Below are 18,033 nucleotides of genomic sequence, written 5' to 3'. Positions count from 1 at the left end.
CTCTTCTCTCCCTTCCTCCCTCCCTCCCTCCCTCCCTCCATACATACATAATGAGTGTGTTGGTCCGTCCTCCCTCTCCTCCCCCTCTCACTCCCTCATGTGTGGCCTGTCAGACCTCTGGGAGTTTGACGGAGCAGATCTGAGTTATGAGCCTGAAGATCAGCAGCGACTGAGACGAGCGACAGACATGGACAAACAGAAAGGTACCGAGCTCCTGTCACGACCCAAATACTCACACATCATAAAAAAATCATCCAAATCTTCCATATGAAGAAAAATCACATTTCAAACTTCACATGTGAAAACACAAATGTCACATTTGATTTTTGAGCCGTTTTAAAGGTTTTTATTCCAGCTGGAGTATTAATTATCCACCCACTGTCATTACTCCATTTAAGTGGTACTTTTACTTTACTCTGAGTGTTTGTAATTGATGTCACTTTATCTTGCTGCTCCTGAAAACTTCAGTGACTTTTTATTTTGAATCTTTCAATGATTAAATATAAATATGATTAAAGATGTAGTTTCACAGACTGAGGAGAATATAAATGATATTAACACAAACACACAAACGTTAATCTTATTATCAATTAATAATACAACACTTTACTCTGAAGTGGTTCGTTCTGCACTGAGTACTTTTATTTTTTAGTATTTAAAGTTTTGATTTTGAGAAGATGAATTTTCAGAGTAGGTGAATAAGTTGAGAGGTCTCACTCTGATCTAAAATACACAGATCAAAGTTACTCATGTAAATACCAGGTGTGTCTGATGATTTGTAAACTGTAAACTGCAACGACACACCGGAAACACTCGTCTGTGCTCTTCCTCCTCCTCCTCCTCCTCCTCCTCATCATCACTTCCTCCTCCTGATGCTCTCAGGAGACTGAGCTAATAGACTGTTTAGATTCAGTAGATCTCAGTGTGTGTGTGTGTGTGTGTGTGTGTGTGTGTGTGTGTGTGTGTGTGTGACGACTGCCGTTAGTTTTAGTTCAATGTTGTTTCTTTCTTAAAATCTACATTTAAGACCTTTTCACAAATAACAAATATAGAAAAGCATTCATTCATGTTTGTTCTTTTTATTTTATTGATTATTTGTTGACGACACAAACAACCGCTGCATAATTTATTACCTTACAGACTCACTTTGTCACTTAACCAAGCAGAGGAAATAAAAACTTGTCCTGTAATAACCTCACATGACCCGACACCATTTATATCCTCAATAGAAACAAATCAGGATCAAATTCAACAACGACGACTCGTACAAACACGGACAAACAAAATCAAAACAACAATAAATCTTAGTAATATGATATAAACGTTAACGTGACCTGGACACACTGAACATGAGCAGGTCCAGGGAATCCGAGGGCCCCTGGATAGAAGATGCAGTGTTGGGTCCCGGAGGAGCTTGGGGGCCTTTTACTTGTCTGTGACCAGGGGCCCGTTGTCCCCTCGTCCATCCAGGACCTGAACCCAGATTTAACAACACAACGAGCTTCAAACTTAAACCTGAATGATCGATTCATTCAGCGATGCTTCGTGACCTCTACGATTCAATGAGCTTCTGAACAACTGTTTCCTGACTGATTCAAGTCTGAGCTCATTTCACTGCTGCACCTTCAGAGATCTTCAACATAAAATGTGAAGCTTGTGATTCATCTTCAGGATTTTCTCATCCAGCTGTTCATCTTTCATACGTGATAACGACCTACGAGTTCTTTTCAGCTGAAGACGAGTCAGTAACAATGACAAGCTTCTGCTGATTGGACGAGAAGCTCAGTTTGAGGAAACAGTAACTCAGTTACATAAATGTCTCTTCTCGTCTATATTTAACGAGCAGAAGATGAAAGAGAAATCTGCTCCACACCCAACACACACACACACACACACACACACACACACACTGTGGTAGGAGGTATGGTGGAATGCCATCGTTCATCTAATTTGAGGGTTGAGGTTTTATGGTAAAACAGCTCATGTCACTAAAACACACACACACACACACACACACACACACACACACACTTTCTTTTCAAGCAGCTTCATTCACATAAACACAGTCTGTCCCTTCAAAGACTCTTAATTTGAAAATATGTGACTGTTGTTGTTTAATGTGATGTAAACAACAACAAGAACATTTCACAGCACAAACTGAATTCATTGTTTATTTGTTTGTTGTTTATTGAATCAACACTGGACCTGATTCACTGTTTTCTCCAACATCAAAGCCACAGACAGGAAGTGATGTTGATCAGATAAGAAGGAGGAGCTTAAACGCTTCATGCCTCTGGCCGTCTGATGTCTCGTCTCTGTCTATTTGTCTCTTTTCTATAGTCTCTTTTCTTTAGTCTCTGTCTTCTTGTCTTTGTCTTCTTGTCTCTTTTCTATAGTCTCTGTCTTCTTGTCTCTTTTCTATAGTCTCTGTCTTCTTGTCTCTTTTCTATAGTCTCTGTCTTCTTGTCTCTTTTCTTTAGTCTCTGTCTTCTTGTCTTTGTCTTCTTGTCTCTTTTCTATAGTCTCTTTTCTTTAGTCTCTGTCTTCTTGTCTCTTTTCTTTAGTCTCTTTTCTTTAGTCTCTGTCTTCTTGTCTCTTTTCTATAGTCTCTGTCTTCTTGTCTCTTTTCTTTAGTCTCTGTTTTCTTGTCTCTTGACTTTAGTCTCTGTCTTTTGTCTCTTTTTTTTGTTTCTGTCTTCTTGTCTCTTGTCTCTTTTCTTTAGTCTCTGTCTTCTTGTCTTTGTCTTCGTGTCTCTGGTCTCTGTCGTCTTGTGATTGTGATCTTGTCTCCGTGTTGTCTCGACGGCACAGTGTTGTTGTTGACGTGTGGTGGGCGTGTTAGGTATGTGCAGCTCGGTGTTTAACGCAGCAGCGTCTTGATAAGCAGAGCGTCAGGATCCTTTAAATCTGCAGAGAAGAGTTAATGAGAAACGTTTGACCTCGTCGTCCCACTCAGCTCCGAGTGTGAATGGACTCAGTCTGTCCGAGTGAATGGAGCTTCAGTTAAATCCTCCCTCTGATTCCAGACTCATTCACTGAACAGAAAACAACACGACATGTTCGTGTCATCACTATTTTTAAAATGACAAGACTTCAAAACACATGAACTATAGAATCATCATTTACTCAGAGAAACAAAATGCTGCACGGATGGAGGAGTTAGTAGGAGCCTGTCAGGAGGCTCTGGTTTTCCCTGATGACGTCCTGATGGTCTTGAGGAGGTTCTAATAATTGTCCATTACTCCTTTAAGTGGAAATGTAAGTGGTTTCAGAGGTGGATTGGGTGGTTCAAATGGTCATGTCAGAGGTTCTAGATGTTTTCGAGGAGGTTCTAGTGGGTGAAGAGAGGTTCTGGGGGTTCTGGAAATGGTTTTAGACTTCCAATAGGTTCTGATGGTCACATAAGAGGTTCTTGTGTTCCTTGATAAAGTTCTAATGGTCTGGGAAGTTGTATTACATGCACGTAATTCTAGAGGTGGTTTGAGTGGTTCTAGCGCTCATGTGGGTGGTCTTCTAAGAGGGTCCAGAGGAGGTCTGGGGGGGGGGGGGTTCTGTAAGGATCATTATGGAGGGTCGAGAGGTCACTCCTGGTCCTTTTATTTTTCTTTATTGGATCTTTGAGCCATTGAGGAGGTTCTATAGATCATTGAGGACAGTTCCACTTATTATAGTTGAGGGTCTGTAAAGTGGTTCCTGTGGTGTCCCTGTTTATTCAGTACAGTTTTCAAAATACTTCCTGTTTCCCAGTTATTGTGTAGGAACCTTGACTTTTTAAATGACGTAACAACACAGTACTTCACACTGAGTCTTTATTCTGTGTTAATTATTAGCAGCTTATCAGTGTGTGTGTCGTCCCTTCAGTTAACGTGAAGGTCGGACAGTTGGTGATGGGAAACCTGAGCAGGTTCTGTTTCACGCCTCAACTGATCAACTCATAAAAACATCTGATCTGAGGTCACATCATGGCTGAGGTGATAGTTTCCTGAATCTGAAAATTAATCTACATGAATAAAAATGTGATCGCCTTCATTGGTGTGTTTGTAAAATACAAGGTTTGTGTTTTTTATCTGTGTGACAGTGATAATAAAATGAACCGAGAGACGTTTTGTTTCGCTGGGTTTTAATGATTTCAGCTCTTTATTCTTCTGAGGCCGAGACACAGTCAGTATTCATTCACAGAGAGAGAGAGAGAGAGACAACGGCTGCTTTCATGAGACACAGACTGACTTCATGTTTTATCAACCTGATGACGACAAACTGAACCCAGATCAGTTTTCCAGCTGGTTTACAACACGAAAAACTCACAAATAAACAGGATGAAACAGTAACGCTGGAGCGAAGTTTATTTTGTTATGTTTCTAATTTAACTCAGTGAAAAATAAAGAAAATAAATGTATGTAAAATAATAATGAAAACAACGAGTGGTCACAAAAGATAAAGACATGAATATGTCTGATATAGAGACTCATTATCTAACACTGTGTCTGACCTCATCACTCCATTCACACATTTATTCACTTTTACATTTTTTTCACAAATGTATTTTAAACCCTGTCTGTCTCTCTGTCTGTCTCTCTGTCCCTCTGTCTGTCTGTCTGTCTGTCTGTTCCTTTGTCTGTCTGTCTGTCTCTCTGTTCCTTTGTCTGTCTGTCACTCTGTCTGTCTCTCTGTCTGTCTGTCTGTCTGTCACTCTGTCTGTCTGTCTGTCTGTCTGTCTCTCTGTCTCTCTGTCTGTCTCTCTGTGCCTTTGTCTGTCTGTCTGTCTGTCTGTCTGTCTCTCTGTCTCTCTGTCTGTCTGTTCCTCTGTCTGTCCCTCTGTCTCCCTGTCCCTCTGTCTGTCTGTCCCTCTATCTTAAGTGCTGTCCAAGCTGATCTGGGACCTGCAGTCCTTCCTGTCTGTTCTGGACTCAGAGAACTTGAGTTACATCGCTCAGGCTCAGAAGAAGTCCATCTCAGAGCTGCTGTCCAAACTGCAGACACACGACACCCCAGGTAACAATAATTATACATAACATATTAACAGCGATAATTAAAGTTAAACTGTGCTAAAAGAAGCTTGAAGTTCCATTTTGTATTAAAACTGATGAAGTCTGTTGTGTTTCCAGTGGAAGACGCTGAGTACATGATCATGAGCTGTCCATCATCGTCTCCTAGCAACGAGCTGGCAGACACACCTTGGACAGGTAACGCTGTCCAACGCTCTGGACAGTTTGTATTTTTCTGATGTTTTAGTCTGAAACATGAGTCCCACCGAGCTGAGAAGAAGTTTGTACCGGTCTGAAGATGAAACCTGGCTGACGTGGTTTTACTGTAACAAACTGTGTTAGCCCTCGTTTGTCAGTATGTTGCTAATCATCAGAGCTGGTGATCATGTGAGCAACATGTTATTAGCTGTTTGATAACATGTCCAACAAAGGCTCATGTTGTGCTGTTTGTTTGTTTGTTGTTTGTTTATTGTTTGTTTGTTGTAGAAAATGTCTTCTCCTCTGAGCTGGTCTCAAAACAGGACTCGTCCGTCCGGCTGAAGAATGAGGTGAGTCAGTACAACTTCACTCCTGTTATTTCTGTGTCCATGAGGAAGACGAGTCGTCTCAACGTTGGGAACAGATTCTCACAACATGAGTAAAACCTGGACGATCACAGATCTTCACACGTTTGTCTCGGCCTGGTTACGTCCTGAGACTGAAATTTCAACTTTATTCAGAATTAAATAATAATAAAGCTCATTTTCCACTGGTCAGTAAACCACTAACATCTGGCTTCAAAGTCAAAGTCAAAGTCAAAGTCAGCTTTATTGTCAATTTCTTCACATATACCAGACATACAAAGGAATCAAAGTGAAGACAAGACAAGACATTTCCTAACAAAAGTAACAGTAAAGTGCACAGGCACAACAAATGAAGACAGACATATCCTAACAAAAGTAGACATCTGTCTCACATCTGTCTCACATCTGTCTCACATCTGTCTCACATCTGTCTCACATCTGTCTCACATCTGTCTCACATCTGTCTCACATCTGTCTCTGGTGTGAATGGATTCACTGCGACAATAACCCAGAGAGTTGAACTCCTCTAACTGTGATGGGAAAGGACTTATTCCTTTTGTTAGAGTTTTCCTGATTACCTCATTAAAGCTTTTAGTAACTAAGTACATTGAGGTACTTGAACTGTACATGTATAATGTATGGTTGTTTTAACTTCCATGGAAAACATCTGTATCATGGAGTCTACAGCACAGCGGAAGTCACCAGGGGCCCACAAAACATTTGTGCCCCTGGGGCCCCTGGGAGGTTGAGCCGGCCATGCTCATGATGGTTTCTTCATGGGGCCAAAGAAAAGAGTTGGAGGAGGAGGAGGAGGAGGAGGAGGAGGAGGAGGAGGGGTGTGGCAGACTGAGTCCTGAGGTTAGGGAGGAGACAACAGGGTTAGTGTGTGTGTGTGTGTGTGTGTGTGTGTGTGTGTGTGTGTGTGTGTGTGTGTGTGTGTGTGTGTGTGTGTGAGAGAGACAGGATGTGCAGTGTTTACATATGAAGCCATCTCCCCTTTATCTTTCATCCTATTGGCTGAGAGCTCTGCAGAGGAAGTGGTCACTGATGGCGGCAGATTAGCATCTGGTCTACGTGATGGATGGACAGAGCACACACACACACACACACACACACACACACACACACACACACACACACACACACACACACACATAAATATACCTAAACACACAAACACACACTTGTCTCCTGGGGAAACTTGTTCCTCTGTAGCCTTTTTACATTCACTGGCTTCATAAAGGTTTGAACAGCACTGTTGTGGAAAGTATTCACTCATGTACTTGATTACAGTATTTCCACCTAATGTGAGTATTATTTGCTTCTTAAATATTTTAACTCCACCTTATTTTAGAGGGAAACACAGGACATTGTACTGCACTGTAAAATTTGTTTCACATATTTAAACATATCATCTTGTAAGTGTGTCACTTCCTGTTTCCTGACCCTGAAGTCGATGCATTTGGTTTGATGATTGAAATAACATCTGCAACGTTTTTGATTTTTATTGTACAACGTAAAAACCTGCTGATGATTATGTGTCGTTCCTTACAAGTGTCTAAATGAGACCACAGACTGAATAAACATGGACGACATGACGGCTCCCAAAACTTGAATTTCCTTCGGGATCAACAAAGTATCTATCTATCTATCCATCCATCCATCTATATATCTATCCATCTATCTATCTATCCATCCATCCATCCATCCATCCATCCATCTATATATCTATCCATCTATCTATCTATCCATCTATATATCTATCCATCTATCTATCTATTCATCCATCCATCCATCCATCCATCTATCTATATATCTATCCATCTATATATCTATCCATCTATCTATCTAAAAGTGAAGCCAAACCATTGATTGCTCCTCTGGTGACTGTAAAGAAAATCAATCTCTGGCTGTTATTTCAGATTCACGGCCCCACAGTGCCGCCCCACCCACCAGGAGGTCTAGGAGATGATGATGATGATGAAGATACTTACGAAGAGGCAGAACCCTACGTACCTGCCGACACGACCACGTCGAACACCGGTAACACACACACACACACACACACACACACACAAGCCGGGTTTCCGGTTGTTGCAAGTAAAGACAGAAAAGAAAGTTTAAATCTGATCCAACAGCTGGTTTAAAAAAATAAACTAGGCTTCACCGTTTCACCAGAAGGTGGTGCTATAATCTACGTTTCCAACCTGGAAGAAGAAGAAACAAGAGAAAGTGAACGTTGTGGGAATAAACTCAAAGATTGTGGAGACAGTTTTCTTCCTCTTGCTCTTCCTCTTCCTCCTCTTCCTCTAATGATGCTCACAACGTTCTAATGCGATACTTTTAACATTACATGAGAACATTCACCTTCATCTTCAGAGAAGGTGGAGTCAGACAGCAGTCACTACGAGTCATACGGTGATGAAGATGAGGAGGAGGATGAGGGGGAGGAGCTGGTGAAGGACAGAGCTCATTACATCCAATGGAGCGCCTCTCAGCCCTGCCTAAGACCCGCCCCTGAGTCCCGCCTCTGTGGTTACCTGTGGAGGAGGAAGTGGCTCGGACAGTGGACCAAACAGCTGTTCATCGTCCGGAACCATGAGCTGCTGGTGAGCGCCCCCTGCTGCCACAAGTGTTCATGAGTTCTGTCTGATTGATTAATGTGGTTTTTATCTGCAGTCAAACGTATAAATCTCCGACCACGTAGTCAGAGTACCAGTTGATATTACCCATGATCCTCTGCTTCCTGAACCACCAAACTGTTCAGAGTTCTTCATGTTTGAAAGTTTCTGCTGAACGTTGGAGATAAACTCTGGTTGTTAAGAACTGATCTCAGTTCAGCTTCACTCTTCCACTGGAGCTGATGGAGACTCTCAGTCACTTGTTCTCTGAGGAGATGAACCCACTCAGCAGAGTGAGAGAACAGACGCTCAGGGAGCGAAGGAGGAAACGTTCTCCACCTTCACACACATCAGACTCACTTTGATCAAACTGAGGTTTAAGGTAGAAAAGTAATTTTAAAGTTTTAAGTCAAAGCTGTGGCAGAATTTTGAGCTGCAGTTCCTTTATTGTCCACTAGATGCAGCTGTGATCAAACTATGACAAGGCGTCGTTCAACAGACTGTAAATAACTATGTACGACACGACAGCTTCCAAAAGTGAAGCCAAATCATTTCGATCTCCACTTTGTGTCTGGCTGCAGTGAAGGTCATGGACCAAACTAAAAAATCAAAGTAGTGAAATAAAAGTTTGTCAGAGATGTTTCTGTCGTTTCAGCTCGTTCTCTTCTCTCTGATGTTTGTTTGCTCATCAGTTTGGTTTAATTAGTTATTTGATGATATAAAAACAGGCGGAGACGTCATGATTGACAGATGAGACTGTGTATGGGCGGGATCTTGATACCACGGCTCCACCCACAATCCCTACTGCACAGACTCATAATGACATCATCACCACTACCTGAGATATTTTAGCTTCATCTCTGGAGGAAGTGTGTCGTCGTCGTTATTTACAGTCTTTGATCTGTGCAAATCAAAGTCACTGAGTCTCTGCCTCACTCTCTGTGTGTGTCAGTGTTATAAATGTGCTCGGGACCTGCTGCCTCACCTGGAGCTGAACCTGCGCGGCTGTCAGCTCGTCTACAAGTCCAAGAGCAACAGGAAGATCCAGCACCAGCTCAAACTGGTTCTGCTGGGCTCCGACACCCTGGTGCTGGGATACAGCAGCTTCCAGCAGGCCGACGAGTGGAGGAGGGTCAGCAGCACAGCACACATCCCACACTGCCGCTCACAGAGAAGCACATTCAGCTCTTCAAATAACCTTTGACCTCTGACATAAAATCACATTTCAGATATATAAAGTTGTCACGTGTTTCTAAAGAGAAATCATCAAGAGTGAAGGATTAAGTGTTATTTTCAAGTGTTACCCACGTCAAAATGCTACGACCTGGAAGACGGAGAATCTTCACAGATATTTAGTGACCTCTAGTGGTTAAGTTACATATTATAACCAACTAGACCCTGAGGACACGAGAACCTTCGCGATGCTTTAATTCAGGAACTCAGGAGAAGTCAAATAGAGTCTGGACATTTTCTGTAGTTAGTGTTTCTCATGTGCAGAAGCAGCGAGAGATTGTCATCACCTCATCCAGAGAAAAAGTACAAACAACAGTTTAGTGAATCTTCTTTTTCTGTCCTCTCTCACGAGTCTTCTGACAACCCTTCAGATTTATCTGTTTTCCATTTTGTGTCCATATGTTGGGACTAATATAGCTGTTGATAAAGTATTGAAAACTAGTTCTGTGAGTGACGTGAGCTCTTCTTATAATAATAATAAAACATTTTATTTTAAGGCGTCTTTCAGAGCACTCACGGTCACCTTACCCGGCAGATAAAAACACAACAACATAAAAAACATCAATCAAATAATTAAAATGAAATGAACAGTGAATACAAATGGAAGACAATCATCCTGAAAAGTTTAAAAAGATGAGTTTTTACGTGTGATTTCTTCCACTTTCTGTTTTATTTCAATAGTCACTCATGAATATTGTAGCTCAGGTGTAAATATTGTATGTGAATATATATTTGACTGTGTGCAGGTGATAGAGGAGGTGAGTGTTGGAGGTGAAGAGGAGATTGATCGATCATCATCTCTGATTAGATCAGAGCAGCTGCTGTCCTTCAGGGTGAGACACACACACACACAACCACACACAACCACACACACACACACACACACACACACACACACACACACACACACACACACACACACACCCTCCAGATGAATCAATAAGTAGAAAACAGTATAACGTGAATCACCAGACAACAATAACCCTCCAGCAGCTTCGTAGCTCTGTGTTACATCCTGTCCTGTGATGAAGAGGAGTTCCAGTTATAAAAAGTGACGTCCCCTCTCTGTGTCTGTCTCCAGTCCAGTTCAGTCCAGACTGACTCTGAGGAGGAGAAACCTTCAGCTGGCTGCAGCGTCCACAAACACAAAGGTACTGAGAGTGTCAGAGACGTTCCTCTGTTCCACAGTTAGAAACATTTCAGTTAATGTCCAGATCCTGTTTGCAGACACTTGATACACTTTTATCTTCAGCTGAACAGAAACAACACACAACGACAGACGTCACTTTTCTGAGTCCTGTAACGAGCAGTACGTACTAAAACACTCATTTGCGTCAGTGTGGGAGACGCTGTGGATCATGATCGCTGCTCAGTGAGAAGATGGAGGATAGGGGACCCAGAGCTGATCCCCTCCATGGTGTTTGTGATTGACAGGCTTCCTGAACGTGCTGATGAACTGTCAGTGGCAGAGTTTACTGTGTCGGGTGGAGGCCGGCGTCCTCAACATGTTTGGAGAGGAGGAGGTGGAGAAGGAGGAGGAGGAGGAGGAGGAGGAGGGAGGGGAGACAAAGAGGGAGCGATCTCCTCAGTACACCGTCCAGCTCCGAGGCTGCGAGGTACGAGCCGGGCCCGACACTGACCACTCCCACAGGATCACACTGAGCATGCTCAGGGACCAGGTCGCTGTGCTGGAGGTGAGTGGACGTGTTTGCTCACAGTCTTTATTTTCTTATCAATTCACTTGTTTGTGTGTTCACGTGCAGGGACAGTGCACGTGAATACACACAGAGATGTCATGGCCATTTTAAAGTCATGAATTTATGAGAAAAAAGCTCCAATATGCTCTGAGATTAAAATATAAAAACTTGATTTAATTTACACATCTGGTAGAAAAACATCTGGACAGATATTAAGATTGTTTAAAAAAACATTTCCTGATTAAATCTGATCACAAAGTAAAGTTTGCTGTTAGGTGGTCGTCTGCACGTGAAATCACTGTGAGCTGCGGTTGTGTGATGACGTGTGGAGTACCACAGGGATCCACTCTGGATCCCCTACTGTTTAGTCTCTTCACCACTAGGGGGCACAATCAGCCAGCATGAAACTAAATGAGAAACTTCATAGCTTCAACTATATTGACTTAAAATGAGCATTTCTGATTATATAAAGTGGAAAATGACCTTTAAAAGAATCAGAACAAAACGAAAGTATTAGTTTTTGAGTAATAATAATAAATAAAAAATGAAGATTAGATTTTTGTTTCCTCCTTCCCTCAGGTCGGTAGTTTGGAGGAAAAGGAGCGCTGGCTGAAGCTACTGCAGGACGGAGCTGTCAGTCACAGTCACCATGACAACAATGCACATGGGCACACAGTTCTCAGGTGAGGGTCACGTCCTTCATCTCTTCTTCTTCTTCTTCAGTGATATTGATTGTCTCTCTCCTCAGCGGGCTGCAGACTCGGAGGTTTCCCACCTCCAACACTTACATGGACGACCCCTTCCACCTGGGTGGACCAGGCCGGGACCAGCCCATCTACTCCAACACCTCCATCCTGGAGCACATGGTACAAACACTACTTTTGAGTACAATTCAGAACCTGTACTTTCATACTTTTACTTGAGAAAAGAGGTTGGATCAGTACTAACACTTTTACTTGTATAAGTACTGATTCTATCTGTGTGTATTTTTACCACCTCTGATGTTATTTAAGTGTTTGTCTTCACTTTCAGCTCCACAGCTCCCAGAATTCAGTTCACCACAGCTCAGTGTCATCAAAAGACTCAGTGACCTTCAGCAACACATTCATCACCAGTGAGTCAGTTTATATAAAGACCATCACTGACTGTATATAAAGATGATCACTGACTGTATATAAAGATGATCACTGACTGTATATAAAGATGATCACTGACTGTATATAAAGACGATCACTGACTGTATATAAAGACACTGACTGTATATAAAGACACTGACTGTATATAAAGACCATCACTGACTGTATATAAAGATGATCACTGACTGTATATAAAGATGATCACTGACTGTATATAAAGACGATCACTGACTGTATATAAAGACGATCACTGACTGTATATAAAGACACTGACTGTATATAAAGACGATCACTGACTGTATATAAAGACACTGACTGTATATAAAGACACTGACTGTATATAAAGATGATCACTGACTGTATATAAAGACGATCACTGACTGTATATAAAGATGATCACTGACTGTATATAAAGACGATCACTGACTGTATATAAAGACGATCACTGACTGTATATAAAGACACTGACTGTATATAAAGACACTGACTGTATATAAAGATGATCACTGACTGTATATAAAGACACTGACTGTATATAAAGATGATCACTGACTGTATATAAAGACACTGACTGTATATAAAGATTATCACTGACTGTATATCACTGACTGTATATAAAGACACTGACTGTATATAAAGACACTGACTGTATATAAAGACAGTGACTGTATATAAAGACACTGACTGTATATAAAGACACTGACTGTATATAAAGATTATCACTGACTGTATATCACTGACTGTATATAAAGACACTGACTGTATATAAAGATTATCACTGACTGTATATAAAGACAGTGACTGTATATAAAGACACTGACTGTATATAAAGACGATCACTGACTGTATATAAAGACGATCACTGACTGTATATAAAGACGATCACTGACTGTATATAAAGACACTGACTGTATATAAAGATGATCACTGACTGTATATAAAGACACTGACTGTATATAAAGACCATCACTGACTGTATATAAAGACGATCACTGACTGTATATAAAGACACTGACTGTATATAAAGACACTGATTGTATATAAAGATTATCACTGACTGTATATCACTGACTGTATATAAAGACACTGACTGTATATAAAGACACTGACTGTATATAAAGATGATCACTGACTGTATATAAAGACACTGACTGTATATAAAGATGATCACTGACTGTATATAAAGACGATCACTGACTGTATATCACTGACTGTATATCACTGACTGTATATAAAGACACTGACTGTATATAAAGACACTGACTGTATATAAAGATGATCACTGACTGTATATAAAGACACTGACTGTATATAAAGACGATCACTGACTGTATATAAAGACACTGACTGTATATAAAGACACTGACTGTATATAAAGATGATCACTGACTGTATATAAAGACACTGACTGTATATAAAGACGATCACTGACTGTATATAAAGACACTGACTGTATATAAAGACCATCACTGACTGTATATAAATACACTGACTGTATATAAAGACAGTGACTGTATATAAAGATGATCACTGACTGTATATAAAGACCATCACTGACTGTATATAAAGATGATCACTGACTGTATATAAAGACCATCACTGACTGTATATAAAGACCATCACTGACTGTATATAAAGATGATCACTGACTGTATATAAAGACAGTGACTGTATATAAAGACAGTGACTGTATATAAACTGTGTTGTATATGTTTCAGACAGGAGGGGGGTGGAGGTGGAGCGCAGTGTTCAGAAGTTGGAGTTGACCGGGAAGAGGCCGGTGCAGCTGAGGTCCGGTTCAGAGATCAACTTGTCGTCTGCTGGGAAACAAAACAAACGCACGTCTTTTCGACAGTCGCTGTCTGTGTGTAGTGAACGTGCTCAGGTGAACACACACATCAACCATCACAATACACACATCAACCATCACACAATACACACATCAACCATCACACAATACACACATCAACCATCACAATACACACATCAACCATCACAATACACACATCAACCATCACAATACACACATCAACCATCGCACAATACACACATCAACCATCACAATACACACATCAACCATCACAATACACACATCAACCATCACAACACAAACATCAACCATCACAATACACACATCAACCATCACAATACACACATCAACCATCACAATACACACATCAACCATCACAATACACACATCAACCATCACAATACACACATCAACCATCACAATACACACATCAACCATCACAATACAAACATCAACCATCACACAATACACACATCAACCATCACAATACACACATCAACCATCACAATACACACATCAACCATCACACAAGACAAACATTTTCTGTGATTTGTTCACAGTCAATAAAACAGGGAGATATTAAGTTCATATATAAAACCACATCAATCTAATGTCTCTCCTGGTCTCTGATGGTCTCTGATGGTCTCTGATGGTCTCTGATGGTCTCTGATGGTCTCTCCTGGTCTCTGATGGTCTCTCCTGGTCTCTGATGGTCTCTCCTGGTCTCTGATGGTCTCTGATGGTCTCTGATGGTCTCTCCTGGTCTCTGATGGTCTCTGATGGTCTCTCCTGGTCTCTGATGGTCTCTCCTGGTCTCTGATGGTCTCTCCTGGTCTCTGATGGTCTCTGGTGGTCTCTGATGGTCTCTCCTGGTCTCTGATGGTCTCTCCTGGTCTCTGATGGTCTCTCCTGGTCTCTGATGGTCTCTGATGGTCTCTCCTGGTCTCTGATGGTCTCTCCTGGTCTCTGATGGTCTCTCCTGGTCTCTGATGGTCTCTCCTGGTCTCTCCTGGTCTCTCCTGGTCTCTGATGGTCTCTCCTGGTCTCTGATGGTCTCTGATGGTCTCTCCTGGTCTCTCCTGGTCTCTGATGGTCTCTCCTGGTCTCTCCTGGTCTCTGATGGTCTCTCCTGGTCTCTCCTGGTCTCTGATGGTCTCTGATGGTCTCTCCTGGTCTCTGATGGTCTCTCCTGGTCTCTGATGGTCTCTCCTGGTCTCTCCTGGTCTCTGATGGTCTCTCCTGGTCTCAGGTGGGTTTCCTGAACCCACTGCTGAGACGGACGGCCTCAGCTAAGAACTCTCTGAGACGAGCTCCGTCTTCGCTGTTCATGGAAAAAGGGAAGGTCTTCCAGAGGAGGAAGGTGAGTTCCACACAACACTGAAGTTAACACTGCACTCAACATGAGGAGAGGAAACATGTCAGGAACATGTGAGGGACACGTCTGGAACATATGAGGGACAGGTCAGGAACATGTGAGGGACATGTCAGGAACATGTGAGGGACACGTCTGGAACATATGAGGGACAGGTCAGGAACATGTGAGGGACAGGTCAGGAACCTGTGAGTGACACGTGAGGGACAGGTCAGGAACATGTGAGTGACATGTGAGGGACAGGTCAGGAACATGTGAGGGACACGTCAGGAACATGTGAGGGACAGGTCAGGAACATGTGAGGGACACGTCAGGAACATGTGAGGGACAGGTCAGGAACATGTGAGGGACAGGTCAGGAACATGTGAGGGACACGTCAGGAACATGTGAGGGACAGGTCAGGAAGATGTGAGGGACAGGTCAGGAACATGTGAGGGACACGTCAGGAACATGTGAGGGACACGTCTGTGGTTCTTGTTCAGTCTCTCTTCGTCTGTGATCCAGTGAGATCTGTTTCTCTTCGCAGGAGTGGGAAACTAAAGCTGCAGTTTGACTCTTCGTCGCCTGAAGAATTATAACTTAACGTCTCTGTCTCGGGACATTTCTTCATTCAGTGAGCACTTTATTAGGAACACCTGCTTCTTCCCTCACTTATCCAATCAGCCAATCATGTGGCAGCGTCATCTGTGAGCCATCAGATACCAACACATGTGAACACGTCTGTGCACGAGACAAATCATTTTCTATAAACACACGTTTAGCAGCGTTTCATTTTGGACTGAATATCCGAAGTTATGTTGAGTTTTCCAGACGAACACACACACACACACACACACACACACACACACACACACACTCTCACACACACTCACACACACACACACACACACACACACACACACACACACACACACACACACACACACAGAATCCAATGTTTCAGATTATTAAGCCTCTTTGTAGTTTAGAGTATCGTTCTCATTCCTCTTCTTCTTCTTCTTCTTCTTCTTCTTCTTCTTCTTCTTTGTTTCGGTTTATTGAAGTGTGTCAATACATTAAGGTGATTTACATCTATTGCTGTACTTCGCTTTCCCTTTTTGCTCATCAATGCTTTTTTCTATCAAATTGTATTTGTGTGTTTCTTTTTAGTTGTTAAAGGTTGTTTTGTGTCTTTGTCGCTTTGTGGTTTTTTGTCTCTTTGTGGTTGTTTTGTGTCTTTGTCTCTTTGTGGTTGTTTTGTCTCTTTGTGGTTGTTTTGTCTCTTTGTGGTTGTTTTGTGTCTTTGTCTCTTTGTGGTTGTTTTGTGTCTTTGTGGTTGTTTTGTGTCTTTCTACCTGCGAGGCTCGTTCATTAATCCATCATCAGACGCAGCAGGAACTGCACAACATGCTGAGCACTGTGTTCAGTTACGTTTCTAAGTTGTGTGTTGGATGTGACACAACTTTCCTTGATTTTGTAACATTGTGTAAAACCCTGTTGTGTGATCAGTCACTGACTGATGCAAACTCCAGGAAGAACATTTCTGATTGTATTTGTGGTTTGATCCCACATTGTTTGAAGTGGTTGTGTTGTAACTCAAACAGTTGTGTGTTTGTCCTCACATGATCAGCACATTGTTATGTTATTCTGTACATAATGAATCCATTTTTAATTCTTTACTATAGTCACTCATTTGTATGATTTTTATATTTAGTGAATTTTATAATCTCAATGTGTGTTTGTTGGCGTTGGACTAAACACTGATCTGTAACATTAAACATAATTTATCACTTCAGCTTCTGATTGTAAAATTTGAATGTTGATGTTATATTTGTTTTGATCCTGTTGAAAAGAATAATGACAGTGTAAAAGAATTAAAATAGATAATGTGACATTTCACTCAGGATCTTTATTGATTACACTTTATTTGAACTCACCTTGTTTAATAATTGTCAGCATCAGACTAACATGTGATAAATGTAAAGTAGCTTTAAGCAGATGCAGTGTTTATACATGTACAGTGTCTGTTTGACCTTCTGTTAACACAGCTGCTTGTGATATTTAATAAACACTTGGATCTGATGGACGATGTCTCTCGTCTGTTAGAAACCATGAACTCATCTGACTCATTATATAACGTGAAAGAATTCATCTGACTCATTATATAACGTGAAAGAATTCATCTGACTCATTATATAACGTGAAAGAATTCATCGGACTCATTATATAACGTGAAAGAATTCATCTGACTCATTATATAACGTGAAAGAATTCATCGGACTCATTATATAACGTGAAAGAATTCATCGGACTCATTATATAACGTGAAAGAATTCATCGGACTCACTATATAACGTGAAGAATTCATCTGACTCATTATATAACGTGAAAGAATTCATCGGACTCATTATATAACGTGAAAGAATTCATCTGACTCATTACATAACGATCTGACTCATTATATAACGTGAAAGAATTCATCTGACTCATTATATAACGTGAAAGAATTCATCTGACTCATTATATAAAGTGAAAGAATTCATCTGACTCATTATATAACGTGAAAGAATTCATCTGACTCATTATATAACGTGAAAGAATTCATCTGACTCATTATATAACGTGAAAGAATTCATC

At 41.3% G+C, this 18,033-nt stretch overlaps 1 protein-coding gene across 2 annotated transcripts; it reads left to right on the top strand.

Annotated features, from left to right (window-relative positions):
* Window positions 1-39: 39 nt before the first annotated feature.
* LOC109643289 (actin filament-associated protein 1-like 2) lies at window positions 40-17,288 on the top strand. 2 transcript variants are annotated; one of them, XR_011240794.1, is made up of 16 exons: window positions 40-203; window positions 4,858-4,992; window positions 5,106-5,183; window positions 5,472-5,533; window positions 7,471-7,591; window positions 7,928-8,157; window positions 9,122-9,301; window positions 10,149-10,235; window positions 10,484-10,553; window positions 10,837-11,096; window positions 11,679-11,782; window positions 11,858-11,965; window positions 12,132-12,213; window positions 13,954-14,120; window positions 15,295-15,405; window positions 15,944-17,288. XR_011240794.1 is itself a non-coding variant. In XM_069522905.1 (16 exons), exons 1-16 carry the CDS (start codon window positions 98-100, stop codon window positions 15,968-15,970), a joined length of 1,938 nt encoding a protein of 645 aa, XP_069379006.1. In that variant the 5' UTR covers window positions 44-97; the 3' UTR covers window positions 15,971-17,288. The 2 variants fall into 2 exon arrangements, 1 of the variants encoding a protein (XP_069379006.1); XM_069522905.1 differs by having other exon boundaries at window positions 44-203; window positions 11,848-11,965.
* The last annotated feature ends 745 nt before the right edge of the window (window positions 17,289-18,033 follow it).

The sequence above is a fragment of the Paralichthys olivaceus genome, chromosome 4, assembly GCF_024713975.1.
Source record: "Paralichthys olivaceus isolate ysfri-2021 chromosome 4, ASM2471397v2, whole genome shotgun sequence".
Lineage (NCBI taxonomy): Eukaryota > Metazoa > Chordata > Actinopteri > Pleuronectiformes > Paralichthyidae > Paralichthys > Paralichthys olivaceus.
This window is presented reverse-complemented; position numbering and strand designations above follow the sequence as displayed.